The sequence below is a fragment of the Dicentrarchus labrax genome, unplaced genomic scaffold (genome assembly GCF_905237075.1).
Source record: "Dicentrarchus labrax unplaced genomic scaffold, dlabrax2021, whole genome shotgun sequence".
NCBI lineage: Eukaryota > Metazoa > Chordata > Actinopteri > Moronidae > Dicentrarchus > Dicentrarchus labrax.
The window spans coordinates 8,625,395-8,650,505 of record NW_026136702.1 but is presented as its reverse complement, the minus strand read 5'-3'; the positions used below and the strand labels follow the sequence as shown (position 1 = coordinate 8,650,505).

At 37.9% G+C, this 25,111-nt stretch overlaps 1 protein-coding gene across 10 annotated transcripts in view; it reads left to right on the top strand.

Annotated features, from left to right (window-relative positions):
* adgrb3 (adhesion G protein-coupled receptor B3) overlaps positions 1 to 25,111 on the top strand; it is a 112,254-nt gene that overhangs the window by 35,101 nt on the left and 52,042 nt on the right. For 7 of the 10 annotated variants that reach the window (XM_051426908.1, XM_051426918.1, XM_051426907.1 and 4 more), the window contains 6 exons: positions 11,344 to 11,454; positions 13,945 to 14,106; positions 20,046 to 20,210; positions 20,998 to 21,162; positions 22,973 to 23,137; positions 23,677 to 23,778. In XM_051426908.1, the coding sequence (XP_051282868.1) occupies positions 11,344 to 11,454; positions 13,945 to 14,106; positions 20,046 to 20,210; positions 20,998 to 21,162; positions 22,973 to 23,137; positions 23,677 to 23,778 (870 nt within the window). The remainder of the gene's footprint in view (positions 1 to 11,343; positions 11,455 to 13,944; positions 14,107 to 20,045; positions 20,211 to 20,997; positions 21,163 to 22,972; positions 23,138 to 23,676; positions 23,779 to 25,111) is intronic. The other 3 variants (XM_051426913.1, XM_051426927.1, XM_051426935.1) reach the window with 3 other exon arrangements.

The window sequence follows — 25,111 nt, the reverse complement described above, 5'->3', positions numbered from 1 at the left end:
CCAGCTCCCTATTTTAGTGCTCTGCAGAGCACAGCTGAATGGACAGCAGCCATTGTGTGCCCAGATAATGCACTTCAATCATCCTTAATGTCATCACAGCCAAAAAGGCTCAGAAGCTGGGTTGAAGGGACTTTATTTCTTCCCATATCCAAGAACAAAAAGTGAAGTTTTAGTAATAAGATTTAGGACTGTGTTTGTTTTACACACTAATTATACTGACCAGCTGTACTAAGATGTGTTGTGTGTTTGGGGATGGAAATATTTTTGCAGCTGCTTTTCAGTGCACATTTGGTGGTGGCCTCTGGGTAGAAAACGATTACACAGTCATGTTTAGGTTAAAGCTGATTTAATTTACTTTATTGAGTTTAACTTTTTTTTCTTCTTACGTAACGCTTAATATTCTGGACATGGTAGGCTGCAGGGAAAGCTTGTGGTGTGGTAATCAATTCCATACATTGGCCAACGGTAAGATGTTGAATGGCTAATTGACCACAGTAATGGTCCATGGCTATGTGCTGGTGGACGATGGAGACGTGCACATTAAAAAACAATTAATTTCCAATACTAATGTCACTCTTGGCTGCCTCTGCTGCTGCATATAACAAGGAGCTGTCACTGATAAGTCATTTCATACTCCATTTAGGATTTGATCCAGGCTATGCAAAGTTATAAGGCCTTTTGTTAAACTGAGATACATAGCTTTCCTCTTTAAAGCCACCTGATGAGAATTAAGGCTTCCCCAAAAATTGTTTCCCTCCATCTTGGGTCATGGTTTGGTCAAGGACTGATTACATTTTCTGCTTCTAGCCACTGAGTCAAGTTTCTGTTACTCTTGTTTACAGTATATTTCAAGCTGCATGGACAACTTTGCACTTTTGCAGCCACACATGGTAACACAATATAATTTTGACAGTTGTAATAACTTCACTATCCAGAAATCATAATTTGTGTTCAATAAACTGCAAACCCCAAGCTCTAATTTTACTGGGCTGGGCAATGTTTGAAATTATTTTAAAAAGGAGCCAGCAGGTTCAGCCACCATTGATAAATACTGCTTTCTGGTTGCGGAGTGTCTGCTGGCAGCTGTGTAGGCGACAGTTTGTCTTCATTCAAATTTTGATTTATTACTTGTAGTGCATTTTTATTTATTAATTTACATGTACATTTACTTTGATATATCTACAGTGCACTGCAACCATATCAAAGTGAAACATCCACACTGAGGCAATAGTTTATCATATCACAGTAACCTAATTTCACTTATAATCTGTGTGTAAATGATGCGTTTGATAATCAAGTTAATGTCCATAAAAATGTGGCAGACTACAGGAAACATCTTTGTTAGACACACTGTCAGACAAGCAAAATTGAGCTTCCACTTCATTGGTGTTCATAATTTTTTTTTAATATTATGAATGAATGCTGCTTTCATTTAGAACAGCTTCATGTTTGTCTCCCACCACCATTGACAATACAGCTGTTTGTACATAGACAAACCACAGTGCATCTGGCTGACACCATGGCCTTTATAATAGTCAAGGAGAAAGACCTGAAAGTGAGAAAGGTGCAAATGAATAGAAATGTTTTCCAACTTCTTTAATATCCATTCTGTCATCAGCTCTTTTAAGACAATTCCAAAGACTTCAAGTGGATAATGACCTGAGACCTTTTTCAGGATACAAAAATAAAAACGTCATGAATTAATTATTCCAATTTCTTATTGTGCCCTTCCTTTTTTATTTCACACAATTACTTTGCCCTGCTGAAATTACAATTATCCTCCACAAACACTCAGCATAATTCCAACAGCACTATTCAGCATAATAAAAAAATGAAGATAATGCTTCTTTGCTCTATTAATTTAATAGTACTTGAAATCTCTTTGAAATAGGGTTGCAAAAGTTTGAACAATAAGACTGTGAATACCCACATTAAACTTGAAAATTGTACCCATCATTATGCTAACCAGATAGATACAGTTCTATTTAGACTGTATTTTATTGTTGAACTTTTCCAATGTGATAGATTTTTGTGAGAAAAAGGCAACTCTCTATTCATTTGTCTCTTTTCCAAAAATCTTTGACATAATCACTTTGAGAAAGTCTGGCAGATACATTTTACAGAAGGTAATTGAGCCATATTTGAACCCAGTACGTGGTCACATTGTGTGTTAGTCTGCAATATTCTGGGTTTCCAGAGATCATCAAGTGGTTAAATCCCCTGCCTCTTGAACTAAATGCCCCCCTTGTCCTGGGACTGAATCCCTGCAGAGTTTTTGTTCCTGTGTTTCTAATTCTCTTTTTCCCTCAACACTTTACAACAGTCTAAATAAAGAATAGAAAACACCACAGGTTAGAGGACAGCCCACCTCACTGGGAAAGAAAAACATTCTGAGGTTGTGGATTCTGCCATTGCACAGAATAAAGACCAGATTTGATTAATGGAGGCCTAGTAATAAAAATTATGACGTATAGCAGACTTTATATGCATAAGCACATCTTTTTTTTTTGTTGGATCCTTACTAAAATCTTAGCTGTGCCAAGTTAAAGGTCCAGTGTGTAACATTTAGGATGATCTATTGGCAGAAACTGAATATAACGTGCATAACTATGTTTTCATTAGTGTATAATCACCTGAAAATAGAAGCAATAGCAATATTGTACTTGGTGTTGAGACTTCAAGCTGAAGCTGTTGGTCATCTTGTATGTCTGATTAAAGAGCTTCATTATAAAACTGACCGGATACACAAATGGTAATTTTGCAGAAAAAGCCAGGCATACTAGCTTTAAAATGAAACCAAATTAAAATACACAATTCTTTTGAAAGGGGAATAATCAAGTTAATTCATGTAGTCCAAATACTGCATGTTCTTGGTTATAAAAACACACTCAGTAATTACAATCCAGTGCAGCCATGCATGGCTTTGAAACTTGTAATAACTGTGATGGTTCTCATGTTCCCAGACTTGGCATCAGAATCCATTAAATAAAAATCCTATTGCGCTGCTGTTGTGCTCTTGTCTGAGGACATCTCAGCATCGCCACTGTGTCCTTGTAATTATTTTGGAGAGTGAATTTGCTTTAACATGAGCTTAGCCAATGAGCAAAGACAGGGCATGTTGCAGGCATCTTTCTCATGACTAACTTGCATATGACACAATGTTCCCTCTGCTGATAGATGCAGGGTGGCATTCTGAAGCAGTGGGTTTTACCACTGCAAAAGGATCAGACATGATTGGTGCTGTGGAAAAGCTGACAGCATGAATTATGAAGGTCTCATTAGGGGCTGTTGGAAATGATTTATCTTGCTATGAAATATGGTCATCCAACCACATTTGCCTCCATGGTTACAGAGTCCATTTTGTGTTTTGCTCTTTTAATTTCTTAGGTGTATCATTTGTATTGTAATAGTGAGGAATTTCCATGGACGCCAAACCACGACTATTAAATCTAAGGTCACTACTTGGTATGCCAAGCAAAATGGCTCAGAAAAGGACAAGGTATGCTCTTTGAAAATTGGCTGCAGTCGCAAAGGTGCTAAAAAATGTGTCATGTTTCTCACTTGACAGATGCAATGCTTGGCATGGTGGCATTGAGCTTGGCAGTGCATGTGACTGCCAGGTCATCTACTGGGGTTGTGTGTTTCTATACTGATGCCAAGAGCGGCTTCCATAGTTTTCCAATATCCCTTAGCAGGGGCATTGTAGTAGAGGATACCTCAAAGGATAATTATGCACAATTTACAACCGTATATTAAGATAAAATCCTGCTGGTAAAAAGAAAACCCTCTTGTTTTGAGGCGATTGGCCAGAACTTACAAGAGAATATTTTATTAAACGCTTTAAGCATGGGACTAGTGTCCCAGATTTGAGAAAGCCTCAGTATTTCACAGAGCGTACAATGTGCAGTTTCTATACCATTCATGTAACCTGGCTACTCTTTCTGAAGTGGTTTCATTAGTAATCTGCTTCCATCCTTGTTTCTGTCGGTGCACAGTAGTCCTTTCAGTTGTGTCCCTGCAGCAGCCCCACTTTTAGTCACGGGTGGCTCAGCAGTGTCGCTTTTTGAAAAGGCTGGTGATTTTGAAAGTTATAAGCTGCAATCTTGGCATTGCTTTCACTTTAAAATGCTCCATAGGCGGATCCATTTTCTGATAGCATCATGCAGCTGAACTGAAAGCACGACACACTGCTCACATTATCATGCAGGGGGTACATCTTTGTGAAAACCCAGAATAGATGACAAGGAAATGAGTATCTTTATTTGTTGTTGTTGTTTTCAATTTTTTCCTCCTGGTGTTTAAAATGAAGTCTACTTTCCAGAAATTGATAAGCATGTATTTGTTTACAGCCACAGTAATGTGAATGATTCCTGTGGTGGCAGTTTATTGTAGTATAATATTCAGAGGAATATGCATCTAAACTGTGTGGCTTTTGACAGAGTAGAGATTCAATTTATACATGTTTGGATGATATGAAACCAGACTGCTGAAGCCTGTTCCCTGAAGGAAAAGAGGAGGAATGATCTGCTCACGGCACCCAGCAACAGGGCTTCTTGATGCAGTGCTTTGATAACGTCAGAGCTCCATCTAGGTTGCTTTCTGAGGTACTGCTCAATAACCTTGTGATTTAGCTTTGTGTTGTAAATTATCAATGCAATCTACAGTAGCCACTCATTTGCCTACATCAGTAATACAAAATACACCCTCTCTATTTACAACAGACTGTATTCTGAGTGCTTGTTTCACCACACTCGGTTTTTTAGGCAAGTTCACATGACTTTTCAATGAGGTGCAGTGGCAGTTGCACAGAATTCTAATTTGGCTTCAATCTAAGTCATTAGGAGAGTCAACAGGAAGCAAACAGATGGCAGAAGGAATATGATGGATAATTGTATGTCTCAGAGGACAATTCGTAATTTGTATCTGATTCCGTGCAACCCCCTCATTTTCTTAATGAAGGACTAATTGAGTTTTTTAGATTGGCTCAAGCATATGGTCCCACCAATAGTGATGGGTTTGTATAATGGGCTGTAAGGAGATACATTGAGGACATTTGAGTAGATCGTTTCTGAGTGGTAGTCTGATTTTAAGGCTGGAGTAACGTTTAAGATTAGGATTTGGATGTATTTGTATGAGAAATATGATGCATTTTCATGACATCATAATCATCATCAATATCATCATCATCGTATTTATCATTATGTTTTACATTGAAAAGTAGTTTTTCACAACCTTGTCTAAAACACCAAAAAGCAGTTACTTAAAAATGCAATCTGCTGTCCTGCCTCTAAAATGTTGCAATAAAGAAAACATGGCACTAGAATCTGTGCTTTACTTATGAATAAATGTGTATTTGAGGTTTTTTGTGTAATGTACTTTCATGTATTCCACCTGAACACATAATGACTGATCTTTTTCTTTCGTCTGGAATGTTTTTTTTGTTACAATTTTTCTTTTATTCTCTATTGTAATATACTTATTGTTAATTGTATTTATGTTTATTTTTTGTAGCAAAAAATCCATAATCAACCGGAACAGGCTTTGATCCTTTTTCTGCACTGATGTTTAGTTTTTAATAACCTCCAGGAAACAAGCAAATGAACAGGCGATATTGGTACAAACAAGCATTTGCAAACCCATTCATTATAATACAACTGTTTTCATATGTGGTTTTTGTAAAGGTTACTGTCTTTTATTAGAGATTAATATCTTTTTATGTTTAAATATATTTCCATTGTAATTCATGATTCAACAGAGGTCTATTACATTTAAGAATGTACTTTAAGCACCCAACAACCCAGAAATATCACTACATTTGACCAAAATTCGCTTGCCTGTGTAGCTTAGCTGTTGAGAAATGGATCAAAGACAGGCATGGGGTATCGGGAGGTATCCCTCTTCTTGGTCTGCGTGGTCTGTACGTTTGTCTCTATTTTGGGAACTTACACTCTTCAAAGTGCAGTGGTAATGAAGTGCCTCTCATTAAGAGCTACATTTGTGACAGTCAGTCAGTCAGGCAGGAATGCATGGAGGGCAGTAAGCGTAGCACCCCTGATAGAAGCTACTCATAGGGGCCTCTGAGTAAAGGCTCATTTCATGCAAGGTTAGACACATCAGTCATTGGACATGGGGCTGGCTTTTACTGCCTTTCAATAAAATTACACATGGAACGTGTTCACACAGTGAAGATGAACCTGGAAATGAAATGTCTTCCATTGGACTCTCTGCGGCTGGCGTGATCACTGCCAGTGTGAAAGCTTAAAATTCCCTGCATGCAGTGGATCAAAGCCTCAGTGATGACAAAGGTCATGGACCCAGGGAACTTTCATTGTCTTTGATTACGTGCTGAGTCTTTATTTGTTTGTAATGTGTACTGCATGTGCTTAGTAGCGGGACATTAATTAGATCAAGCGTGAATATCTTTGTAAATATGGCTACTAATTAAGCTTGCATGTGCTGTGATGGCTCAGAAAAGCTTTGAGCCAAACAAATCAGGCACACATAAATAGTTTGGCCTGGGCAGAAAAATACTGTCCAGCATTATCCATGTTTGCACACCTTTGACACTGTGATGAAGGCCTGTGTGGGCCACAGCACATGCAGTAACACGGTAGCCTCAAAATCTGAGCCCTGGTATCCTTCTGTTATAACCCTCATCTACTGTCACCTGCTGAGGTCACAGCCCAGTGGTGACTAGGTTGCTGCACCTGCACAGCCAGTAATATGAGCAGACATTTTGTAACATTTTGGCCAAAGATTTTCATTGCTTTGGCTGTTTCTGCACACAGTGCTGGGTTTGATGCACAGATGCACCCCTGGAGATCAGCTTCCAAAGCTGATTGAAACAAAAGTTATTTTCCTTTCATTTTTAGAATGGCCAGACATATCTCACAGTAAGATCAACTTGAAAAGCAGTCTAAATAGCCACAAGTCATTTCAGGTTGTTAAGAGGAAGATATTTTTGCTCAAAACTGCCTAATCTCATTGCTCACCTCTTTATTACTCAACTGATTTGTTGATAATCCCTGACAAGCAGGCAAAATGGCTGCCATTACAAACTGATGGCACAGCATGGTGGTAGCAAGCAGTATTTGCATGTACCTTTTAAAAGATCTATTTTTGCACTTACTGGAAGTAATCGCAGGTTTGATAATGCAAAGTACTTCCTGAATGGATTGCTAATTTTGCTACTTCCTTTAGTGAATTAGGAGCTTTTAAAAAGCTTTTGCTTGTGCATTGGGTAACTAAACAGGTAATTTTTTACTATATCAGATGATATAGAAATATATTGCAGATTCATTTAATTATTGTCTGTGATAGTGATTAATATAGGAGAGGTTACCAAAATATAAGGTATATCATTTTTTCAGCCAAAAGTAATATTTCATAGCATCATAAGATGTTGGCCATCTTAGGTTTAACCTGATGGAAGCTGCCAACAGATCCTAATGCTAACAACCACTGAGAGAAATTTTACTGTAGCTAAAACTCACAAGACTAATTTGGTTTTGTGTGTATCTATAGTGAGTAACAAAAATCATCAGTGAATCTGCTGACTATAAATTATGCTGATTTTAATATGTCTGTGGGAGACAGTTAAGTAATTTCTTGATGCTATAAAATATGTTTGATGGATTTGGCAATTTTATCTAAAGGGAAATACATTGCACAGAAATATATAGTAGATGGTTACAGTCTAACAACAATTTGTTTAGATATGAGTCTCTGAAAATGAGAGAAAAGAGAGGTTAAGAAAATATCCAGCAAACAGAAGCATATATTTGACAACCATTATAATCCAGTGTAATGACATATATTAGACCTTAAGCCTCATTCTGGATATTAAGTAATTGAGGTCTACTTGTCACGGTTATTTAAGAAACTGTTCTTCAGTAGTAACTCCCTCCTGTCTGCTCCATTTGGTGTTTTAGATTATTTTGATGTTTAAACTATTGCTGTAATGCGATGCATGGCTTTGACCTTGTATTAAAATGTGTTGACTGCTGTAGAAGGGAAACTGGCTATTGCTGATCTGTCTGCCAAGGTCTTTTAAGTAATTCAGCATGTACTAAATCCTCCACAAATATTCTGAATATTTCAGAAAAAGCAATGCCACTATTTCTCAATTAGTTTCAATCTCAGTAAATTTAATGGTTACTATAGCACTTGTACAAATCAAATTTTTAATTCTTAGGTCCAAAATGCCTGCTTTGTCAGTGATATATGCCGCTAAGGGTAGGTGCATGCAAAACAAAGTGAATGAATCTCTCATCTCACAAAAGGAAAGAAAAGTAACAGTGATTGATTTCTGTGAATAGCATTGTTTCTCCTTTGTTGTTGAAGCATGATGGTTGATGGATATCAATAATAAGTATTCTCTTTAGTCCTGACCGAACGACAGACACCTCATAAATCTCAAACTTCATTTTATTTAAAACACACAGTTAAAAAGTTCTGAAAATAGGCCAAAACATGAAAATTATACTGTCTCAAACTGAATAAATGTTCCTAAGTAATGACACGCTAAATGCATCATCTGCGCTTTCTGCCTTGTAATGTACAGTGAAGACACATTGTTTTGGGCTGCTTTGACAAATGACAACAGCCTGCCCCTGCAGTTATTCAAATTCTGGTTTGTCTCTCATGTTTGCCGTCATATAGCCACAGGCTTGAATACAATCCTAGTAGTTCAATTAAACCGCTGTTTCTCTGTACTTTCTGGTGTCATGTTTCGACATCCTGCACTTTCCCATTCTACCTCAGGCTCTCTGATACACAGCGTTAGGATTAACATCTAGGCTGTTAGGCATCAAAAAAGACTAGTCACATTCACTTAAAAACTGAGACTCCTTATGCACTAAATTAAACAGTTCTCATTTGTGTACCAACAGGTTGAGCTTTTTAATAGCTTCCTGTCCAGACTGTTGTAGATAGAATTACTCAAACAGCACTCATGAAACAATGAACCAATGATGATGAAACACTTCTATTTAAAATGTGTGAAGTTTGATTCATACAGTGTTGTGCTCTGCAGTGACAGTTTGTCAACCAAGTATCTTACTGACATTACACTTAATGACATTTTTATAATCTTTTACATGTTGCAATGCTTTTGTTGTATTGTTCATCATGAGCTGCTGAGAGCTAGATTAGATTAGGTGAGACTGACTGCAGGGCTAATATCACTATTTAATAGGCTCAGTTGATCAATGTTTTGCAGAGGCAAATCATTGTTAAAGGTAGGATGGAGTTGTGATCAATGACTTGTGAAACCGGTCATGTTGATTAGCATTTAAAAAGGAAAATATAGAATAAAACTGCCTCCAGATTTATATGTGTCCTGCTTGATACAGAAACTGAACAGTTTCATTACATTCAAAATGTATTCACAAATTGTAATCTCTGTTGCCTTATGTACATGCTAACACTGTTGCTATGTTATGAAATGCAGGACAGTAGAATGTCTATAATGATTCGTACATACACACTTTTTTTGTGCATTTTTAACATAGAACATTACTTAAAAAGTAAAACTATTAAAAGAAGCGGAGTAATTTTGTATGTATTGTCTATCCATCCAGCCCCACTGAGCCAAGTGGCTTTAAAGTGCTACTGTACAATGTCTCATAGCTTTTAGTGTTTAGTTTCGTTTGCATAAATTCATTAAAAGGCAGCGCGCCCTGCTTTTTGTATGGTTTCCTGCAAAGTAGCACACATTCAGGCTGACTAAATCAGACAGCCCTTTTATTCTTCTAAATTGGGAATTGGTTCATGATCCAAGACACCACAGGGTAGAGCACAAAACACAGTAAAACGATAAAACGTCAAAGTATCTGCAGTAGTTAGGCTTACATGACTGAACGTTAGATCAACTCCCCGCTGTTTGTCCAACCATCAGTGTACCTGCACATTCCTTGTCCGGCAGAGAGTTCTTCACACTGTGCTTTCGGCTTAATTTGAGCAAAACAGATGTGGACACGATCAAATCGTACTGAGAGACCTTTGAACATGCTTCTGAAGCTCGTTACTTTGTGCAGTCATGGTTCTGAAGATCCCAATCAGCATCAAAAGGCTGCGATGTTTGTTTCTACCTGGCGGCTTTCTCTCCTTTCATTACTCCCTCTTAATATTCAAATTTTTTATGCAAACACAAACAGAGTTTTCCTGATGCTATACTGGGAAGGGATTTTTTTTTTTTTGTTTGGTCGTGATTTATTTATTTATTTTTCTTAATCTAATCATGGAACATGTTTGTTGATATGATTTGGTTAATGCCAACAGTCTGATGCGTGGATCAGTCAACTGTGGGGTTTTTTTGTAGTCAAATGATTTACCATATAATTAGTCATAAAACATTAGCTTTCAGTGGAACATGATCAGACGAGATGGCAGATTTCATCCTCTAGGTCTCGCTGTGAAAAATTATATTAGAGATGATTTAAAGATCCTCCCTATCAATGGCTGATGCATTGTATTGTCTAATGTACTAACATAAGCTGTGTGAATTTGTTGTTGATGCATCACCTGCATTGCCTATTTGCAAATGATATAATCACCTCATTAGGACCACACTGGCAAAAGTAATGCAAGTTTTCAATTAAAACAAGAGTTCAAAAACTATTTGCATGAGCTATTTAAGTAAGTAAAATAAATGTTTTACAGTGTGTTAGATTTACTTACAACAGCTGGTGCAAATTCTTAACTAAATGCAATATTGCTAGCATCACTTTTCTCAGTGTGGTGTCAGAACATTGTACTCATTGTCTCTTTGTCCCTTAATGGGAAACAAAGAGGGCATGCATTGTAATGAATACAGCTCAGAATACATTTGTCTAATTTTACAAAAGGCTCATAATATTTTGGACTGGGTAAACCAAAAAGAACTACTACAAAGATGAGAAACTTTTGAAGAAACTGTGGATCAATAGCATGTTATGTCCATGACCCCCTCCTCTGTGGCTTTCCGATGGCTTACACATTTTTACTTTCATTTTGTTTTCTTTTCTTTTCTGGGTGTGCAGGAGGGTGGGAGGGAGGGAGCTGGACTGATGAAGTGTTAGAGTTTAAAAAAAAACCGATGTGAGTTTATTTGCATGTTTGCTATGTGTCTACGCTGTGCTTTCAAGCTCAATTAATACTTCCAACTCACCCTTATAAATTCGTTGCATTGTTCTATGCCCTAGAGTAATGGAGAAATTAAATACAAACTTGTGTGGTCTTTGTTTCTAGCCATGTACTGCAGTTGCATCGAACGTCCTGAAAAACAGTATGTAATAAGCTTTTGTTCCTCAGAAAATCATGTTTAAGCCTAGCTTTCATATGAACCTCTATTTTGTCCCATAGAATATGGAATGATCGGAGAGCATACAGTAAAAAGTCAGCGGCCAAGATCAGTTCATGACACAAAGGCCCTGCAGGAGCAAGCTGAATCTGCTAAATTTATGGCACAAACTGGTAATACAATAGTTATGTTTCTTTACTTTATTTTGTTAACTAAACTTAATTTCATCATGCATGCTCTCTCTTGTACTGTACCTTTTAAGTGGAAATGTTTTGCATTATTATTTTTTCATTCTCTATTGCTACGTATGAACTAGGAAGATAAATTTCCCATTTCTCCATGAGTATTTACTTTGAATATAGAACATAATTGGGTTTTGTGGGTCTGTTTGTTTTATTGTCACATAGTGAGTTGGCAAGTGGATTACTCACACAGTATATTCATAGAACATTAATTAAACAGCAGTTTAAAACTAAGGCCCTGATGTAGTTAATCATTTCCTCCAAGGCATGATAAATTAAATGTCATTCGATGAAAAACTCACCCCTTCAGCCAAATATGAAACACATACTTGGCAAAAGTTAAACTGATAAATGCTGCCCTTAGAGATAAAATGAAGCTATGTGGCCTAATCAAGTGTAGCATTCAATAAATTAAAAACTGAAATTGTCTAAATTCATAATGACTTTTACAGCTTACCACCTTAGCATTTTTTAAATAAAATCAGAAAGTATTGATATACAGTAAGCAAAACCTTAATTTTGCTTTCATTATTTTGTTATTTTTGCTTTATTGAATATAGAAAATCCTTTTTTTTTTTTTAGGTGGGTGGGTTTAGATATAGCTACTATTGAGATTTTTTTTATTCTTTACTTTGATTTTTGGGAAATGTTTTAATTTTTTTCATGTGTTGTTCCATTTAAATTGCCGTCATTGTTTAAAAACTCCTTTCATTACCATTTTAATTTGCGACACACCATACATATATACCGGAACTAACATAAACTCATTAACACCTCTCCATTTTACACACGCCGTAGATATGTTGTTTCACTGTCAAGTTGCATTGCTGTGCTTTTCTGTTTCTCATTCTCACACAATTTACTCTCCCTGTACTGCCTCATTTAACAAATTGATCCACCTTTCAGTCTATTTTATGATCTGCAAAATTAAGGGCAGGGTTTAGATCCCTATTTGGCTGAATCTATGTGTCCTTGATACTACATGCTGAGAAACTACTTTCAGGCATATTGTGCTTAAAATTCTAATATGATTTGATGACTTCCAATGACATAAATGTATTCAGAGCTGCAATTGAAATTATTCCTCCTTGTATTAAATTATTTCTCTAATGCATAAAGCCTCAAAGAAAATGAATACTGCACTTGAGGGTTTAACATAATCAAGCATCAATTATTTGGTGACTACTCCGATGCAGGAATTTGATTGTCCATTCACTTGTCACCAAATAATTTATTCTTTTTTCATTTAGGCTACCATGGCTTTGGAAATCACCCCACTGCCTCATCGTAATATACAGCTTTATTTAGCATTTCATGGCTTTTTGATATTTGACCCTTTTGGACCATGAAGATTGAAAGGCTCAATGTTGTTTCTTCTTCTTCTTCTTTTTAAATTAACTCTAAAGAGACCCTGAGATGATGTAACAACTATGGTCCTTATCCTTACTAATCTGCTACCAAGTACTATATATAATTATTTATCGACAGTATGTTTGCATGCAGAATTAAACTACTTTAAAGTCTGCTTGCCAAAAGCTTCATATAGGCAAAAAGAAACAGAATCCACTCTCATTCTTTGGCTTAAATACTACCTGTTGCGTTTCCTTCTGAGCACTCATAATTGAAATTTGAATATATTGAAAACAGATGAAACAGGCAGTGATCTGATGAATAAAAATTAAAAACTAACTTTCTCATTTACCTCCCCCCCTGGGAGTTAACAGGCTAAGATGGATTTGAAAATTATTTGAAACCATCGTCTAAAAACACAGAATTTGCTCGACGGTTGTCAAGGAAACTAGATAGTTTGCTGCAGTGCAAGGGATATCCATATCTCAGACCTCTTTCTGAACTAACACCCATTAAATTCCATTTTATTTTCTCAGATTTTGTCTTTCTTGCATGTCACCATGTTCTTATGAAATTTTGTTTGTTTATGGTGCTTTTCTCCGTTTGTTTAAACATATTATTGAGTTTCATTGAAATGCATGAGTTATTTTTTAAAGATGAAGTGAAACAGTTAGATGTAACCCTAATGTCTACTGTTCATTTGCCCTCTCTGTGATCTTTGCATAAATGCACATTTAAATTTGTTGTAAAAAAAAAAAAAAAGGCTGATTCATTAACACATACACTATAAAGACCGTTTACTGTTCTCTATGAATGCAGACACAAAACACTTTATTGTAGTAAATGAAATCTCTAGTCAGAAGAATTAAGCTGTCAGTATTTATCAAAGATCACATAAAGGTAGTATAGACTGTACAATAAATCTTAAAGACCCCACTTCACCCCAATGTGACTCATGTTGGCACCTCCCCATTATACTAAACCCCGCCCGCCTTGCCCCACCCTGCCCCGTAAGCCCTGCCCCAGGACCATATTGCTGCATTTAACTAGTGTCACCCTTCTCCCACACAGGTGAATCAGGTGCAGAGGAGTGGTCCCAGTGGAGCTCATGCTCTGTAACATGCGGTCAAGGGTCGCAGGTGCGAACAAGAACATGTGTCTCACCATACGGAACACACTGCAGCGGCCCTTTAAGAGAATCAAGGGTTTGCAATAACACTGCCCCTTGTCCAGGTAGTGTTAGCCGCAGATTCTTGAATATTAATGTTTTGCTCATTTGTTGTTTATGGGAGGAAATGTGTTGCTGTGTTTTAACAAACTTTTCAATGTCTATTTAAGAATGTATTATTATCATTATTGCAGGTATTATTACTATAATTAATCTAATGCTTTCTTTCTTCGATGTTATTTTGTGAATGTGTTTTTTTTTTTTCCATGATCACTTTTGTGTTTTCCATTTCATATAACTGTAAAGACAATTCATCAGCATTGAAATGGTTTAATGACATGTGGTCCTGCTTGGAGCTTGGGGAGCAGTAGATACTGATGTGTTATCAGCTTCATTTCCTTGAAGGTCAGCTGTGCATTTTAAAATAGCTTGGCAGCATTTCTTTAAACACACTGTAAGGCATTTCTTCCTCAACCCATGATGGCAGGGCAGATGAGTCACTGGCAGTCAGGTATCAGCATCAGATGTTTTTTTGACTGGTGATTGCGGTGCGTTAACGTTTGTCTGTACGCATCTGGTAGGACAGTGTGTCGTTCTAAACAAGTCAGCATTATCCATTTTTGATATGGTTTACATAGACAAATATGTTGATTTAATAATGAGATTCCGAACTCATGTTTAGTCAAGATATTTGATGGCGCTTAAGTGTAGTGCTTCTGCGACCGCATGACAAAGTCTTAACTAATTAAGGCTGCTTAAAAATACTGCGAGCTGCATCCTCTGACATTCTGATTTATGATGTACTGTACTTCATTTTTAGATGTGGCATGTGTAAGTGGGAAGTTGGCAGTTTTCAAAAGGGTCATTCTCTTACTGTGCTTGGACAGTAAGAGCTGTGCTTGGACAGTAAGAGCTAGAAAGAGAATGAGTCATTCAAAAAAGAGCAGTTGCCCAAATACCAGTCTTGGTGTGACTCCTCCATGGCCATTAATATTTAGTTCAGACAGCAATAAAGCTCCTGATTCTCAGGAAATAAAAAGCTACACAGCCCTATTCCAGGTATCTGCATTCATTTGCATGAAGAATAATTATTAATTCAGAACCAGAACGTGCAGAGCTGCCCATGTGAATTCATTATTGTCCTCGATTTATTTCAAGACCTGCAGACATTAGGCGTTTGCTCATGGCTAATTGTGGATCCAGAACTTTCTTTCACATAATAATGCAGAAACACTTATCACCAAATAACTGGGCCATAAAAGTCTGGGACAACTTAAAAGCAATTTTGGCTTTTATCGCAAGAGTAAGCCTGTGTTAGATTGTTAGAGAAAATAAGAGAGGGAGAGTTAGGAGGAGATTATTTTTAACTTCTAAAATGTCACTATTCTTAATTTATTGTTTTGTTTCGTTTTGTTTAGTTTGATCGTATCAAATGTACTGTAGTCCTGCAGTGACGTTAAATTGCATTGCCTGTAATATCTGAAAGATAATGGTTTTTCTCTTTACTTACTTATATTAAAAAACCTTGCACTGGGGATCATAGAATTTGTTTTTCCAAGTCATCCGCAAGAAATTCAGCTGATCTAGCACTAACCTTACTTAGTTACAGTAGACAACTGGTACACACACACACACAAAAAAACCCAGCTGGCATGGTGCCACATGAAACACAGAGTCTATATCTAATATTCTGTAAGGCAGACAGATCGATTTGCTTTCTTCACACCGTCTGTAGTATGCCAAGGTGGAAGGATACCTCCAAAATAGAAAATGCTTAAATTAAAGACACATCACTTCCAGTCTAAAAACAGCCTTACCTCCACACTGAAAACACCAACATCTGTGAACAATGGTTCAGTCGCTGCAGGCTGAGATCAAGCATGCTTCCATACAAGTTGTGATGCTGCTCAACACCATGCATCTGCCAAAATACAATCACACGTCTGCTTTGCAAAATATTACTTTTACCTCAGTAGATACCCTTTTAAACCCAACCAACAGCACCCATGCCATTTTTTTTTTTTAAAGTCTGGTGCAGTTATTCTGCAGAGGGAAGGCAGTGCAATGTAGATAGCTAATATCTGACATTTCTGCAGTGGAGGATTTCAGAATCAGATCACAATCAGAAATACTTTAATAATCCCCGTGGGGAAATTACTTTAAATCCAGTACCAACTTTCAGAGCGAGTTAAAGTTATGCTAACTATCTCAATTTACCCTGTCCTCATTAGAAACCAAACCTTATACAAAATAGGTAGCATAATTATATTTTATTTGTGTTAATATTAATTATTTCTTACGACACAAATGTTAGGTTCGGTAGCAGAGTTGTTTTATTATTTATTGTAAGTCAATTTTAAAATGATTGGCTTCCAGAATATGCGCTAGTTTATTTCATCTAACAATTAATAAAGTATCGTCTGTCATTCTGTCACTCAACCTCACTGCCATGTGTCAAAAGACAGAAAAGAGCCATACCTTTCAAACTCGGGTGAGATGGTTTTGTTCATTTTAATGGGAACAGCTAGCTTAATAATTGGTCTCAGCGCGTTAAACTAGCAAAGCGATGTAAACAACGAACCACGCCACAGAGCATGCGCACATCCGTCTGTCCGAATACCGTTCCAACTCTGCAGGAAGTCAAAGCAGCCGCGGATTTCTTTCAGATTAAAACTACCTAGCCGCTAGCAGTGAATTAATATGACACCCAAGTGCAAAACGTATGTCTCTTGTATCAGTTTTTAATGGGTTTTGCAGAGCAGTGTAGTTCTGTATCTTAGACGAATTAGCTTCCGGCTGTTAGTAGTATACATTAGTTTGTTGTGGTCTTGCCATGGGATTTTGTGACAGTAATAACACTTACCCTAATATATTTAATTTAGTTACACATGCTGCCAATTGATATAGGCCTACTGTGCATATTTTGATTTGCTTCAGATTTATGTTTCTATTTTAACTGTGCTAAACACATGCTACTAATAAGTTAGTGTGTTTGGTTGGTCTACAGAATGATCTGTCTGGCATCATCATCACCAGCAGCAGCAGCAGAAGTGTATTTCTCACAAGAAACAGAGCAAAAACTGGAAAAAAGAGCATAAGCAGCACTAGCCTCAATGGAAACAAAGCATATATGGAAACAAAGGGCAGATGCAGTCTGAAAATATTACATTATTGCCAAGAAAGACCATGTCTAATACAGTTAAAAAAATAAAAAAAAGCAAATGTTTCAGTGCTTTGTAGAATATTTACCATTAATAATCACTGCAAACCAAAGACAAAACAAAAAGAAGACTGTTGTACGTTATGTTATCTATTATTAACCAGGAAAGAAACAATAATGATCCTAGTAAGAGTTAGAGCAGACATCTTCTGTTGAGGTATTTTTATTTATTTAAAGTAATGTATTGCAGAAGAAGAACAAGAGCGGAAGGAAATCATAATTTCACTTTATGGGATTTTAAATGCGATGAGGACATAGACTCTGACAAGTAGCTCTTTATTAGAGAAACTCAGTGAAGGACTCTGAAAACCACTTCTGATAACTTGATGTGAGAGATCATCTCCTGGTGCCATTGATTCTTTATCTGCATTGTAACGTGTAAAAGCGCAGTGCAATCTTAACACAACAGCCTTGTAAAGCAGCTAAACAATCAGAAGTCTCTCTCAAACCGCTCTGTGGCAAAAAAAAAAAAAAAAAAAAAAGAGAGAGATGGCAGTCTGCAACATAATAAAGTACAGTGAATACAGTTTTGCACAAGAGGCAGGCTAATAAGTTAAAAAGATAAAACCTCACTGGAATGTTATGAGAAGGCCAACCAAATCCCAGCTTACCACGAATTAATGAAAACATTCTTGGCAGATGCATCAGCCTTGTCCACCATCTTGTGCTGGTCCAAGAATTTCACCTCTAGCAGCACAATACGGTTACCCGTGGCCGTCCCTGTAAATCTAGGCCTCGGTTCAGAGAAAATACACACAAAGAAGTGGAATCCTATTCCATCAGTGCTAGCTGTGGTGACTGCCTGCTTTGAAGTCAAAATTTTCAAAGTAAATGCTTCGGCCACCACGGGACACTTAGCTAAGAGCATCAAAGCAGCGCCTAGAGGCAGGGGCTGGGACAGACGGTAGCTAGGCTCATGGCAGACCATTGGCTTGATCCCAAGGTCTGACTACTTTACAACTGATCCTGAGATCCAACTATTGTAATGCAGGAACTTTAAGCCTCTGCACAAGCTGTGGATAGTGACCCCTCTGAAGACAAACCATCAATTCCCTGTGGACTAAGTAGTCAGACATACATTTCCAAGATCTTAAATCCCATTTGCAATCAACAGATGATAAAAGGCCAGCACATATGTTGTGTCCTCTGCCAGTCTCCATTAATTCTGCCCTTTATTTTGCACCTCAGTCTTGAAATGGCTGCAAATGTATAGGCATGGCTGCACACACATCAGCCTGTTACTTCTATCGCAGTTCCCTGTGTTTTTGCAGCTATAATGTGTTTTGTCCTTGGCATATATCTTTAGTACACACATATACCTCTGGTAATAAAAAGTAGCTTCAGTGTGATTTGGATTTGATACAATTTCCATCTCCTTCAATTCTGAAAGTAAATGCACTTCATCTCTAGGATCAAGAAGCCAGCAGTTGCTTCAGAAAGTAATATCAGAGGTTAAACTTTTACATTCGGAAAAAGACGTGTTTTCGCCATTTCATATCACTGTGTACATTTAGGAACGCTGCGAGTGCCAAGACAAGACAGGAGGTGTCTTACTTCTGTCAGCCTCTCAGATTTACATATTTCTCTCTCCAAAGTAAAACTTTGAGCCAATAGCAAATATTCTCTGCAGTTCTATAAAGATGCACCATCTGTCAGCCAGAACCGTGTTAAGCTTACACACAAACCAAGATGCAAGAGGAATGTTTCTTTTTGCCAGCTATTGTTTAAAAGTAAACAGGGGAAAAGAATATAGTATAAAAATGACAAATGTATCAATAGCATTATATTTTAGTGATAAATGCTCTGGAAAATGAGGGGGAAAAGGGAAATACAGGAAATTAGTATACTTAAAGCATACCAAAATGATCCTTTATATTAAAGGTTTTTGAAATTGCTGTTCAACCAAAGATCAAAACTTTGAAAATGAGACATCTAACAGTTGTTTTTAATGTATTTTACTCATTTTCAACTAGTTATAGTGGCAGTTTGTCCCAGGTGGCCAAAAATAACAATATGCTACATGAGATTTTGAATTATTTTAATAAACATGAAATTATTAGCCTTAATAACATTTTAGCATTAATTGCTCAGGCATATACATCTGATGAGGAAACATCATTTGAAGCATGTCAATGAATACATTTCCTTTTGGATTTGGGCTGAATAGCCTGATATTTAGTCTGAATGGCCGTTTCATTACTGATCACTCGACCAAACATAAAATGTGGGCGGTTAGTCAGAGGTCCGGGACCAGGTCACGGGCTGTCTGCTTTGTGTATAAACATGATTAGTATGTTGGTATAACGACAGATTTGCAGAACCATTGTCAGCCCACATTAACCCGAAGATCCGCTGCTATTAGATTCCTGGTCAACCAAGAAAGATCAACAAACTGTAACACTGTGCAGACCTGCTGCTCCTCACTCACACCTTGAAAGCCAGGATTCTTATTGTTGCTATTCTGTATGTTGAAACTGCAGTGTGAAAGATTGACTTTTTTATACGTTTGCTACTGTATGAAGCATTGTTAGTGGGGTAGCATTTATTATTGTGTACATGATAAGAAACAATGAATGTATGAAGGTTACTGAAGCTTGAGGCTGAGGCTTTGTGAAGTCCCACAGTGTCTGTGTGCTCAGTGTTTCATTTACATTAGTTTTGTTGCAAATTGTTTTTGATTGATTGTATTTCATTTATGGCTCACTGCAGTTTGTTATGGGTTTTTTTATGCTATAGCAGGGACAGAAACATTGATTAGGCCTGACGCCTTTTCTGTGCCCGCAGTACACGGTGTATGGGAGGAGTGGTCACCGTGGAGCCTGTGCTCATTCACATGTGGCCGAGGTCACCGCACTAGGACTAGGATGTGTGCCCCTCCCCAGCATGGAGGCAGGGCCTGTGATGGACCTGAGACCCAGACTAAGCTTTGCAACATAGCCCTATGCCCAGGTATCATCTGTCTGCTCTGTAATTAATAAAAAATGCCAATATTAACAATTACCCCTGAAGGCATCATGATGAGAGGCATGTAAAAGGTAAAATCATTTCCAAAGATCAATTGTTTTGAATGGCAGCAGTTTACCTTACACAAAGCTACATTATCATTAATCAACACAGTACTGCAAAGGTGAGTAAAAAAAACTGAATGAATGCAGGATTTGTGGTACATTTAAAGTAATAGTGCTTACACAATAATGCGGTTTAGGAAACCCTGTTGAGAGTCAGTACTGTAATACTGACGTCAAAATCACTTACACGCAATTGCCTGTGAATGGTAAGCAGATTAGAGATGATGAGTTTTTCCACACAGTAAATGTTAGCTTTGCTCGGGTAACAGACTCAGTGAAAACCACTCAATCCCAGATGCTTTCCCACTGCCCAGACAGGGGAAATGGAAGGCAGCTAACAAACAGTTTTTGCAGTTTGACATTTGAATAATCTAAATCTTAATAGAAAGACATTCTACCAAAGACACTTTTTATGTTTTGTTCTGCTTTTGCCTTGGGCTTTTTGGGGGAATTCTAACTTGTGAAAAAAAAACACAAAGCAGAAAACCAGCAGAACAATTCTGCAGAATCTAGTAGCAATGTCATTTGTTGTGCTTACCACTTAATGTCTGTTTTATTGGCTTTCAACCTGAGAGAGAATAGTGATCTGAATATCTCCTCCCATTTCTGTCTGCCGTCTTCTTCCCTTCACATGGGACATGCTTGTTTGGTTGTGGTTGGTGCCTCAGTGGACGGACAGTGGCAGGAGTGGAGCTCTTGGAGCGATTGCTCGGTGACCTGTGCCAATGGCACTCAGCAGAGGACCAGGCAGTGCTCAGCGGCCGCCCATGGGGGATCTGAGTGTCGCGGTCACTGGGCAGAAAGCAGAGAGTGCCATAATCCTGACTGCACAGGTAAAATCCTGAGCCTCTTAATTCTATATCCGCTTTGATGTCTAAATTCGAAATCATTATTTGAAACAGGGAAAAGAGAGACAAAAAACAACGTGTCCCATATTGTCATCACCATTATTACAATCACGAGTACCATGATCATTACGATCAACTTTAGATTATGCAGCCTGATTTTACTGAGCTGTTTCACACTTTCCTTTTGTGTAGCAAAAAGCTCTGCAGCAAGAACCAAAGCTGTGTTGTAAGAATCAAGAATAATGTTTAAGACCATGCTCTATCAATTGGATTTGTAAAATCCAGTTAGATATACTGTATGCCTTTCACATAATTCAGGGTTAGCTGTCCAAACTGCCTGTCAACATCATAGATGTATTAGAGGCTCAAAGATGTCAGCTTAGTAGTCTCCATCAGGCTTTGAATTGTCTGATCATATGAAGGGCCTGAGCACTCTCATAATCTCCTGATGCAATTTTCACTGCAGGAGCATAAAACAGCTGGGCTTTTATTCTGTATTTCTCTGGTGTGTGTGTGGCAACAATGATTCCTCTCAAATTCAAAGTCAGCGGAAATGCCGTGTAACCCATCATTCAACCCTATGCTCTCTTGGACCACTGAAATAGTGGTAAATGTTTGTGAATGCATACTTGTGGATGATAATGAAGCGGGAGATGCTGTTGTTTGCCTCACAGTGAGAGGACCCTTTATACAATTTATTCATTTAATGAGGCCCACCTATTTAGCAATTCTTATTTGTTTCCAAGGTGAGAGATCAAACATTAGTGAGACAACACAGTCTGAGGCACCATTTAACAAGTCAGCACGATGTCCATGACTGCCAGAGGCATCGCCTTGCTTTGTAGAATAAAAAAAAAAAAACGACAGTTCAAGGCAAACCCAATATGTTCCTCAGAAGTAGTCAAATATATTTTTGAGCAGTGTAGTGTGCTAAAAGGTAACAGGCATCCGTTTGAAGTAAACAAAACAGACTAAAGACAAAAAAACACAACAGACTAATAAGTACAATAAAGGCTTGTGCAGGATTTTAATCAATGTTATGTGTTTGAAAATTGGAAAGATTTCTCCAGGACTGCTGGCATAATGGGCTCTTTGAAACTCATGAGCATGCATCTGTCTGAGGAATCAGCTGTTCTGATGCGGAGCAGAGGATTCAGTATCTGCTGGGATTTGATCAATGTCTTGCGGATAGTTTTAGCTAACAGGTCACAGTGGTTTCTGTTTCTGCTCTCTTCCGGAAGCAATCCTGACAGAGGTTAGTTGTAGGACATGAAATAGTCTCGCACGTGTGAAGGAGGGGGTAAGTGGAGGTTAAAATGAGAGGAGTGAGTTTCCTGCTCACAGGGTGTTGTACCTTTCCGTTCAGACAAGGGCATGTGATTTACTACATTGCTGAAGGGGAGCATCTGTTTTTTTGTCTAATGCACAATTTAACAGTGTTCATTACAAGGGCATAAAACATGCTGCTGGTTTTGGAAACTTCAGCATAAATGCCTTTTTAATATTGGCAAAGTGAGGCAAATAATCACCACTCACAGAGCAGCTTCTTTGGCCATAAAATACACACCCCCTGATTATTATTCAGTCATTTTGTTCACTTTTTGGAGATTTACAAACAAACTGGATCTACAAACTGATTGAATGGATAGCAAAATAAATAAAGGTAATCACAAATGATATGTCACACTAATCAAAAGCTTGAATGGCATAATATAAAAATCGCACATAGAGATGCATCATTTTAGTTGAAAATCTCTTGGGTATCTGTTACTAACCAAGAATGATTCTGTTTTAGCTAACGGCCAGTGGAATCCTTGGGGTCCCTGGAGTGGCTGCTCTAAGTCCTGCGACGGCGGATGGCAGAGGCGAGCCCGGGTGTGTCAGGGGGCAGCGGTGACTGGGCATCAGTGTGATGGCACCGGAGAAGAAGTCAGAAAGTGCAGCGACCAACGCTGTCCAGGTGAGCCAGAGGGTAATAAGACTCAATTCTAAATGAAAGTGGGGAGATAATTATCTCTGTGGAGTGAATGACGGATAAGATCAGATGAGACAGCATCTGAAGAGGAGATGCAGATAAGCAGATACAGACGAGGAATGAATAAGTATGAATAATAAATTAAGTCATTGAAATACTGGTGACATACTGACGGTTTTCAAAATAATCTCTTTTTGAAGTTCAGTCTTAAACATAAAGTCAGTTAATACCTCTATTATCTGGAGTAAAGAAAGCAGTGTTCCACAAGAACATGAAACTTTTCTTTTGTTTTTATTATAATTGTTTAGCTCTGCTTACTATCACAGAGGTTGTGATTGAGGAAGACGGTATATTTTATTATAATCCCTGAACACCATGCTCATATTCGCCACCACATACAGCTTTGATCCCTTATATTTCCATACGTATTTAAATGTAATATGAAGACATTGTTGCATCACATTGGAAATGCTGCAAAGCTCTTTGCATTGATGTACTTACACTTGTATCGTTTTGCTTTCTAGCTCCGTATGAGATTTGTCCTGAGGACTATGCAGTGTCAATGGTGTGGAGACGGACGCCTTCAGGAGAACTGGCCTTTAATAGATGCCCCCCCAATGCTACAGGTGAGAGCAGTTTCTTTCATTTCTTCATTCATCTTTTGTCATGGCTGCCTAATTCTAAATGGCGTAGTGTGCCTTGAGATCTCCATAGATGAATTTAGGCGAGTCTTATATTAGTATTGCCTCTGTCACCCATCCCGTGGGTGTAAAATGAAAAGAGAGGTCCTCCCATAAAATGCGACAAAATGGTGGAATGCATTTTAATATGTATGAGGTGGATTCAGCTTTTTGTGAAACTATACGATGGCGTGATTGATTGTCCTAAATTTGACTTAATTTCAGGGAATGTCTGTTTGAATCACGCTGATTTGCCAACAAGTACAGCTGTCACTTTACAATAGTAGAATTACCCTGCAATTTTACACTAGTGTCATGGTATCACTGTTTGAATACACATCACAATGTTAGTAATTTGGCCACATTATGAGGAATAATGATAGATTTCTGCCGCCATAGTAAGCTGTCCTTTTGTAGAGACGTTATCAACAAGCCTTTTACTTCTTAAGTCGCTTGCCAGATTTTTGCATGGCATATAAAATTGCCAAGACATCATGATGATAAAACTATATCTGGTGTTTCCGCGTACGAAGAGAAAGCACATATCCTTTCATACCATTTCCACATGCAGCGATGTATCTCATGCCTACACCCATCAGTGCACAGTGTGTGCAGTGGATGGGAAGAAAATGGTAACCTTGAATCCGAGGAGCATTGTTGAAGAAAAGCACGACGAGGTCTGTTTTCAGACAGTAAGCAGAAGCTTTAATATGTGCACGGAGAGAAGAGCATTAGAGCAGAGGATGCAAGTTCTCTAACGGGGCAAGGCTAAGACTCAGCTCACGAGAAGAAGAGAGAGGAGGGAGGAAGGGGGGGGAGGATAGAAGGAATGCAACCTCTGATAAAGCTGTTATTTTGTTCTTGCTGAAGGTCAGTTTGTTAACAAAACAGGACAATGCAGCACCATTGGGTGCTCAAGTTCCTTGTTGGTTCGACACAGTAAGCTGTTGTTAAACTTCAAACAGTCTGAGGTGTTCTGAATTGACATTTCTTCCACGACCATAAAATGGCTAACTGGGAAACTAGCTGTAATAGCAAACACGCTGTCATTCACAGATGGCTTACCCGCGGGCAAAGTTACGCAGAGTAAGATTTACTAGCATGACATTAGCTTTCCTGCTTGACATTAGTTTTATGGCTAATAACTGTTTGGCACTATGGAGCTATTTCCAGCCAGCAGTGAGGCCTTTTTGTGTTTTTTTCTTCTCTGCATGATGTTGGAATTTTACCACCTTTACTCATTAAGAAATCCATTTACACCAAGAGGTCTCTATATACG